The 9,624-nt window shown below is 35.9% G+C and overlaps 2 protein-coding genes across 2 annotated transcripts; both read right to left on the reverse strand.

Annotated features, from left to right (window-relative positions):
- Positions 1 to 435: 435 nt before the first annotated feature.
- LOC119087123 (ankyrin repeat domain-containing protein 7-like) lies at positions 436 to 6,252 on the reverse strand. Its single transcript, XM_037201766.1, has 4 exons — positions 5,776 to 6,252; positions 4,700 to 4,814; positions 4,370 to 4,543; positions 436 to 1,377 (listed from the first exon to the last, which is right to left on the reverse strand). The coding sequence occupies exons 1-4, from the start codon at positions 6,006 to 6,008 to the stop codon at positions 1,234 to 1,236; spliced, it is 666 nt and encodes a 221-aa protein (XP_037057661.1). The 5' UTR covers positions 6,009 to 6,252; the 3' UTR covers positions 436 to 1,233.
- A 1,041-nt stretch (positions 6,253 to 7,293) lies between these two features.
- LOC114688286 (olfactory receptor 4F6-like) lies at positions 7,294 to 8,245 on the reverse strand. The gene has a single exon (XM_028862902.2). It carries the CDS (start codon positions 8,243 to 8,245, stop codon positions 7,307 to 7,309), a length of 939 nt encoding a protein of 312 aa, XP_028718735.1. The 3' UTR covers positions 7,294 to 7,306.
- Positions 8,246 to 9,624: the final 1,379 nt, after the last annotated feature.

A 9,624-nucleotide genomic window follows, 5' to 3' on the forward strand; every position in this document is an offset into this window, starting at 1 on the left:
TTCTGAAATAACACAGAATAGCTTCATTATTAGATAACTTAATTAAAACTGTTAATACTTGAGTATATTTTACAAATTTAATATCTTGCTTGTCTGTTTGGAATTGTCCTTTTTATACACATAAATATTATTTGTTACAAAAATCCAACTTTATATATGGTGTGCAAAGATAAAATAAGAAAATGAATAGGAAGCCTCTGGCAGTGTTTTGCATCTTCTTAGTAGAATTCTTAGATTCATCGACTTTGATAGAATATAAGTGTATAAAAGTTATTCTTCTTAAGTAGATAAGGACCTAAACAAAGATGTTTCCATTTTCTTTAGTTTGCTGTAACATATAATTACTAATCAGATAACCATCAGATAATTGACAGGTATTTTCATTATTTAAACTATAACAACATTATAAAATACTCTGTTAATAATAAATGCATTATAGTTACAGTTAGTAATGAGGATAACATGTCCTATGCACTGCCCTAAATTTTACATAAATGATCTCTTTACAAGGTATTATCCTTCTTTTCATATTTGGTGATATGTAACACTAGCAGTTCAGACACCTAGCAGCTAGGTAGCTGATATTTTAACCAAGTCATCTATGAATCTGCATCTACCCACCTATTACTTAGCTTCATAATGTTTCCTAATAAAGTGAATTTACTTTGCTTTCCCAACTCTATGTAAATATAAACACATCAATACCAGTTGTACAGGACAAAAGGGGGTAGAGTTGAGCAGCATCCTGAAGTAACAATTCTTAGTCATCATAGGATATTCTAACCTCATTATTTCTCAAACAAAGGGAATTGAAAGGCAAGAGTCATCTAATAGACTGTGATTGTCAACTCTTTTTATGAATAATAGGGCATTTTATAGGACAAGCATATAAGAGCAAGGAACAACAGTACAAAATGATTGAGTTTTGTTATGAATCAAAGTTAATCAAAAAGTTTAGACTTCTTAAAAAATTAGTAAAACCAAACTGAAAACCCATTAATCTACCATAAGATCAGTTGTCCAATCAAACAAAATATCAAATAAGAAGCATCAATCAATATAAGGGGATATGAAACTTATAAGTGATTTGTGTTGCTCACCTCAATTTATTGCTTTGCTTACCCAACTAATTAGACTGATGAATAATTGATACCTGATCACTGAATCCCTGTAAGTTAGTCTTCTTTCCATCAAGTTGATATTTCTTGGTCGTAAGATTGTTATTTCAGTATGTCACACATTTTTATTGAAAAAATTCAAACAACTGTACCTTTTCATCTTATCAAATACATGTATATTTGCCCCCTTCTTTACTAAAAATTTCGCCATCTCTATTTTGTTTTCCTTGAGAGCCAGTAAAAGTGGTGTAAAGCCATCCTGCAAAACAAAAGAATCTGTAATCCAAAATCATTGTAATCTTCAACTTAATGGAGCCTTAAACAGTCCTATGAATACAAAGCCTTGCTAAAGTGAATAAGCAGCTTCTTCCTTGCAGGCCCCTGCACATTCCTTCTCCTTGAAATGCCCTACAACTATTTACATGCGACACATGAAACCTGCTCATCACTTCCATAGATGACTTTAAAACTGTGTTTGTTCTACAAACATTTCCTTCTACCTTAGCATTTGATATATGGAGTCATGTAATTGCTCTCTTCACCTCTTTAAGAACAATTTGATAAGCAGGTTTCTGCATGAATATCTTGAGGCTCAGCAGTGTGCTTAGTTCTTAGAGGAACCTACCGTTATCTGTGGACCATACTGAGTCCATAGCTTCTGAGGTTTTTACCTTACCAGTGAGTGTTTCCTCCAATGGGTTTGTATAAACCATTTTTTACTTGTGAAATCATCTAACACATTTTATAAAAATGATATTTAGCCCAAAAGACATATAACTCAACATCGACCCAGAAATTTTCAAACTTTTGTTAATTTATACTTCACTTGCACTCTGTTTTCCCCTAATGTTGATGGAATGAAGCATTAGTGTTAAATCAAAATCATTCAGCTGATTTTCAACACTGTCTTTAACTCACTGCTTTTGCAGTGTTTACAATTGTTAGGATATGACACCCAGGCTTTATAAACTTACCAAGCCACACAGTAATGGCTCAAATGTCAAGGCTGTGATTTGCTACTCTTTCAATATAGGAAAGAAAACTTGCAATTACTAGTCTGGGATCTGTTTACCTGAATACTAATAATACATAGAATTCTTAAAAGTCTAGCTTCTTATTATTTTCAACATCTTTTAAAAGTAATGAATTATTGTTGTCTTTTTTTTTCTTTTTTTTTTTTTTTGGTTTTTCGAGACAGGGTTTCTCTGCGTAGTTTTGCGCCTTTCCTGGAGCTCACTTGGTAGCCCAGGCTGGCCTCGAACTCACAGCGATCCGCCTGGCTCTGCCTCCTGAGTGCTGGGATTAAAGGCGTGTGCCACCACCGCCCGGCGAATTATTGTTGTCTTAAAGCAAGAAGTGTTATAAGCTAATCCTCACCATTGTTACTGTTTTTTTTTTTCCCAAACATAAACATAGTAAAAGAAGAAAGTAGGACTAAGATTATAGGAGTCAAACCATGGCTCTTCCAGAGTTCCTTAGGATTTTGAGATCTAGCATCCACACATTCAATGTTTATTCAGGAACTCTTTCAGAATTTCAAGGAAATAATTTTTGTAAATGCCTTTGTCCATGACTAATTAGATTTAAAGATTCAAACTCTGCATAGAAAACTCTACTTGTAATACAGATATTCAAACTTCTCCTGAGGTCATCGGGACACACAATCCAGAACTAAGAATTTCAGTCTCATGTCTAACCCACATGTCTAATTCCCTTCACCATTTGTTCTTATCACTGGAAAGAGAAAGGACTCAGTCACTGAAAACTTCTTAGTTTCCCTTGATGGGAACAGACAGGGAACAAGCTGCTAGGGTTACATTTCATTTCAATATGAAAAAATGTCGGTTCCATCTTCTCCTTCTCCCAATACAGGCATCCTAGATTGGAAAACAGAGGTTAGTTTTTGACCTAAAAGGTGGTCATATCTTCAGAAAAAGGGAAATACACCAGTGCATTCTGTGATCTTTCGTCTTTTTTCACATATCCACCACCTACTCACTACTTACTCCTCAGATTGAACTACAGGCATGTTTGTAGCTCAGTAACTTCAACAAATGAAGAATGAACACTCCTAAAACAGAAAACACAGTAGCAATACCTGTAAACTCATTCCAAAATAATTCTCTTAGTTTTGATTTTTGTGTTTTTTTGGTTGGTGGTGGTGGCTTTGCTTTTTTGTGAAAGGGGTCATGAAGCTGAACAGTTAAGAAGGGGGATTGGTGGGGATATGGAAGGAGTTGGGTGATGGTAAAGAATGTGATCAAAATAAATGAAAAATGTTCATTAAAATAATAAGTTGAAAATAGTAATAATTCTTCATGTATGCCTCCAATTGCCCAAGTTCCAAGTGGGCCTTCATATTTCTGTTCAGATTCTTGTTCTGTATTCTTGATTTAATCTTCACACAGAGAAATATATCATTTGATATTATTTGTCAACAGCAATAAGATTTAAAATTTGCCAAAATTCTTTTGTTTCACTTGAGATTTAAAATAGTTTATTTAGCAAGGGAACTTTTGCTCTACAGTTCTGTTACTTCGCACAGGTTAGAAACAAATTTTAGTGGAAAAAATCATAAAAAGAGAAGCTTTACCTTGAATAAGTATAGCAAACATAGTTTCTGGACCAGCAGCAGCCTACCTCTGCCACAAAAAGGAGTTACATCATCACCTGTCTCCAGGTGCCTTTCCCCCATCAGCTAAGTGACATGTGCACCCTTAAAAGTGCCCTCTAGGCACAGCTCGCTCTCTTTTGCCTCTTTACTTTTCTTGTCTCTCATCTCTCTCGTTTCTTGCTACTCTTTTTTCTTCTTTCCTCTGTTGCCTTTTCTTCTCACCCTTGCTTTTCTTCTTCCTCTTGTCTGTCTGCCTCTTTCAAGTCCCCATGCTGACATGGCCTTCCACTCTCCACTCTCTTCCTTCACCAGTAAACCTTGCACTAAGTCTGTAATGCACAGCCTGTTTGCTTAGTGGCATACCTTGGCAGGACCCTCCAAAATATACCCACTACTGTCTTCCTTTTTATTTATCCTTTCACATAGTATTTCACTAATACTACTCCTCTATGCAGGAAAGTTCTAGACTCTAACACTTCATTCAAAGTAAGTCACATTCTCTATTTCAAGTCATATGCTTAAACAATTAAGCTATTTCAAAGTATTTTCATTCAAGGAAGTTAATCCTATGTGTATTGCTATTAACACACACATGTATTTCAGATGATTTTGGGGACTACAATGCTATGAACTATACCTTGTTCTTTTGTTCCATGTCTGCATTGTATTTAAGCAAATATTCAACCAGCTTCTGATTGTCTTCAGACACAGCATAGTGAAGAGAAGTATTGCCATTTTTGTCCATACGATTGGGATTAGCACCGTGCTTCAACAATGTACACATGCACCCATATGACCAGTTTTGTACAGCCTAGGGGTTATACCAAGAAAGAGATTGCTTGTTAAATGAATTAAATATGATCATCACATAGAGTTCACCAAGTAGTGACATGTTCATGGGGCAAGTTTGTTTTAAAATCATTTAAATTAAGTCTGTGTTATGCTAGATTTGGACAGATATACATACCTTCATCAGAGGTGTGACGGAATTCCTGTCAACAGCATCAATATCACAATTATTTCTCAGTAGAATACTTACTACTTCTTCCCTGCCATAGATGCAAGCAAAATGCAGAGCAGTCCTATGGAAATGAGAAAGTTTTAAAGAATTTCTAGAACACTATCTTAAAATTTACAATTACTCATGTAATCAAAAAATATTAAATAACTCATAAACATTGGATGATATGTGTTTCTTCTACCTTCTGAACAAATAAATCCTTGTAAAAAAATGGAAATATTTATTAGCTTGTATTACTCACTATACTGGTAAAAACAACATTTTCGATGGTGTATTTTGTGTGGTGCTATGAACTGAGCACATGGCCTCTTTCATGCTTAGAAATTAATCTGCCAGTGTTCAATACCATCCAACCAGGAGCAGGTTTAGAGAAAAAGCATGGCATTGAGTTTAAATCACCATAGGTTTAATTATAACTTAAACTTTGCTACAAACTTAGACTTCCTATGAATCAATTCTCTCATCAGTAAAGCAAGTATCAAAAACAGTAGTTATCTCACAGAATACCATTGTGATGCATCAATGGGAATCATGCAAAATGTCTAGAATAGCTCCCTGCACTCCACATCTCAATTTAATATTATCACTATCCCTTCTGCTCAGCAAACAAGATTTCAAGTACTTAAAATTATATGATAATAATTCTTCTGATATGTTTAAGTATTATTAATTTCAAGGACTCTAAATTGTATTTAAATTTGCTTAGAGGAGCAAAGCAGCAATGTTTTAAGAATAGTACAATAGGAATGCTACATAATAGATGTTCATGTTATCAATGGTGAATAAATTACATGGTAAATTCATGATTTATCAGGATAAATTTGTAGGCAGGATGGGACAATCTGGACTAGAGACCTCTAGCTCGGGTGTAAGTCTGGAGACAGTACTGAGGATCCAGAGAAGACAGAACACAGAGAGGCCGTCCCCTCCTACTGGGTCCCCTATTCTGGTCTTTGAATATATCAGAGGCCATATCACATCCTCCACTCAGGCCCCTCCAACCAGCTCATAAGCGCTGTTACCTTTCCTTAAAGTCTCTGTCATGCACGCTGTGTTTCCCAAGGTTTATCATTCTCTGCAGTTTCTTGACATCACCTTCACTTGCAGCCTGGTGGATCTTTTTGCGAGGTTTGTATCTGGCTTCGTTTGCACAAATGCTTTTCATATCCCGTAAAAAGTCCAACAAGTTTTTTCCTGGGACATCGCAGAAACCCATAGGTGTCTTTTCCTTAATTCCATGAACCAAGTTCTTCATGACTGAAGATACTTACTGGTCTCACCGCCTGGCCCTGACCTTCGGATTTTCCCTAGTATTTGTCCTTTAGCCCACTAATTCCCCAACTCAGAATTAGCTCAGTATTTGTCCTTTGGCCCACTAATTCCCCAACTCAGAATTATGGAAAAATCAAGATACGCCCACAAGGTCCCACACTAAAACTGTATGGTGGGGGAAATAGCTTATGACACCCCTAGATACAGTTGCTGGACTCCAGGTTGCCAAGCAACACAGGTAAACATTGGTGTGCATGCGCAAAGCGGGCCTCCTGCACTGCTAACATCCTTAGAGTTTAAGGGTGTTCATTGTGAATGTACAAGCCACTTCTGGCCATCTTTCTTCAGGAAAACAAGTCTGTGTTCCATTAAATATCCATATCACCCTCACTGCAAACAATGTTCCTCCTCAGCTTCCATCTCTCAATCCGAGCTCTAGCTCCTTACTCCCCTTCTACACTTTGCTCTCCTTTCCTCTTCCCTTCTTCTCTCTCCCTCTTCTATCCCTCCTTTATTCATACAACCTTAAGTTCTTTTTCTTCCTCTTCCATTTTTCACTACCCCCTTCTCAACCCCATTCTTCTCCCCAGGAGCAGCCCAACCCAGCTCTTACATTAGTTCATCATTCAAATGCACCCCTGGAAAGTCCATCTTTCTTTCTACCTTACTTCCTTCTCTCCACACCCCTTTCACTCCAGGTTTCCCACAAGATTCCAGAATACACCTATCTCTTCTTCCTGCTGACCTTCACCCACACCATATAATCTCACCATTCACTCATTCACCACACACACACAGTGAAAAGCAAGCAAACAAGACGTGATGGTGCACATTTTAATCCTAGTGCTCAGGAGGCTAATGCAGGAGAATTTTGAGTTTGCTGCTAGCTTTGATTAAACTTAGCTCCAAAAAAGAAAAAGTACCAGAAATGTCTGGAAGGCAGTGATGAACTGTTCAGGTGTGAAAACAATGGATAATTTTTTACTTTCATTTCCATTAGTGCTTTTTATATAGTCTAAAATATGTATTTCATAATAGCTAGTAAATATGTAACCACTGAATAACAAAAAAGTGATATATAAATAATAACCAAGCAATAAATATGTAATAATATATGGCTTATAACCAATAGATTTGATCATTTCATCTTCAATTTGAAATAAATTATTCAAGTTTATCAAGCAGTTAGAGAAGAAATAATAAATCGTGTCAAAGTGGAGGACATCATTTAACATTTGTGTTTATAATGCAGTATTCAGGTTGTACATTCTCGTGAGGAGCTTAGGAGACCCTTTTCATACTCAGGAGTTGTTTACTCAGTCTCTTCATTGCCACCTTCATGTCTTTGTTCCTCAGTGTGTAAATGACCGGGTTCAGGATGGGCGTAATCATGAAGTCCAGAATGGCAAGAAACTTATCCACTGGGACATTAGGAAATGGCCATATGTACACGAAGATGCATGGTCCAAAGAACAAAACCACCACAGAGATGTGAGCAGAAAGTGTAGAGAGGGCCTTGGACAAACTGCCCAAGGACTGTTTCTGTACAGTGAACAGTATGAAGATGTAGGAGACAATCAATAAGAAAAAGGTAGTGACAGAAATTAATCCACTGTCAGCAGTAACCAAGAACTCCATTCTGTAGGTGTCTATGCAGGCCAGTTTGATGAACCTAGGAAGGTCACAGTAAAAACTATCTATCTCATTAGAACCACAAAAAGGCAAATGGACAACAAAAGCTAACTGAGCCACTGAGTGAATGAGACCAATAACCCATGCACCAATCACAAGCAAAAGGCACATTCGTGGGCTCATGATGGTCAGGTAGTGAAGGGGCTTGCATATGGCCACATATCTGTCCCAGGCCATGGCTACCAGCAACACCATCTCACATCCCCTCAGGACATGAAGGACAAACATCTGGAAGATACAGCCCTGGAATGAAATGGTATTATGACTGGAGTACAGATCAGAAATCAACTTAGGAACAGTTGAGGTAGAAAAACATAAGTCAACAAATGAAAGATTAGCTAAAAGGAGGTACATGGGTGAATGTAAATGAGGGTCAAGGACAACTGTAAGCACAACTGAGAAATTCCCCAGAAAAATGGTTGCATATGATATTGTAGAAAACACAAAGAGGAAACATTGTGTTGGTCTGTAGATTGATAATCCCAGGAATATAAACTCAGATACTTCAGAGTAATTTGCTTCATTCATTGGATCTTTCTTGAGTTATCTACAATACTCAAAACAAAACAAGCAAAGCAGTTACCAGAAATAAGAAAATAATAACCTAGCAGTGAAATATTTTATTTGTGAACTCATTACAATAAAATGATTTTATATTAAAAAGTATAATTTAAAATAAATATCTATTGAAAGAAATAAACATAAATTGTTTCAAAATATGTATTAATAAAAACAATTTTTCATGACATTACATATTTTGAAGAATTAATGTCTCTATTCTTCCAATATCCATTATGAATATATACTGTATCCCAAATACTATGTTATGTCCTTTGGTAAGACGGTGATCCTGTTTCTGGCAGAATTGCAGGCACATTGAATACTTTAAGCGTAAACAACTTTAAACACAAAACCTTGATGACTAAGATGAAGAAAAAGCATAGGAGAATGGTTGGTTTATATCAGTGCCATCTGACTGAAGAGGAATTAGAGTGTAAAGGGTTTGAAATGTCCTCTGCATTGACCTTGAGACAAGGGAAGTACATCAGAGTAAAGATAGCATTTGTGTTAAAGAACTTTGCTGTTTTATCCTAAGAACAGTCTCTTAGTCACCATACAAATGGTAAATCGACTTTTGTACTATCTGAGAAAACATAAACAAAAGAGTAAATGTTATTAATTTTCACTTGTTATCAAATTCTTCATAATCTGATGAAGTTCTATAAATATGGCAGTGAGGGGGAAAAGACAGTTTCATACGCTGTCAATTGGAATGTAACTTGATATAATTTCTTTAACAGACACCTTCAAAAGAATGTTAAAGCAACAAGGAATGAAAATCAATATTATATAAAGTGGTGAATAATGTATTTTTAATGAAAATTGTCACTAGACAAAATACCTAAGAAATTTGTATTTAAGAGCTACATGTCTAAGAAAAACAGAGGATGATTCTCTCATGCTTACCTGTTAGTTGCTTATTTCTATGCTATCCTAGATGCATTTAATAGTTTAAACCATACAAAATTGACATATCTGCATCTTCCAAAATATATATTACATAATATATTAATTTACTTTTTCTGTCTTATTAACTACTTAATTTTTAGGCAACCCAATCAAACAATGTATGTTTAACTCACAAATGACTGACTGCCATTGTTTCCCCCTTGTAATTCAACTACCTTGCTCCCTCTAGACTCAGCACTGACAATGACTCATTTTCAAATTTTCATGCCACTTCCTCTCCTATGTGTCATTTTTTAATAAGCTGGTATTCACAAGAATAAATCCTTATACTGCATACTCACAAAATAGAATATATTGATGCAAACACCAGGAACTCACTGGAGTCAGAAATAGAGTTCTGTGCAGCAAAACCATATAAGAAGAGGCATCATGATGGT

The sequence above is a fragment of the Peromyscus leucopus genome, unplaced genomic scaffold, assembly GCF_004664715.2.
Source record: "Peromyscus leucopus breed LL Stock unplaced genomic scaffold, UCI_PerLeu_2.1 scaffold_1352, whole genome shotgun sequence".
In the NCBI taxonomy this organism is placed as follows: Eukaryota; Metazoa; Chordata; class Mammalia; order Rodentia; family Cricetidae; genus Peromyscus; species Peromyscus leucopus.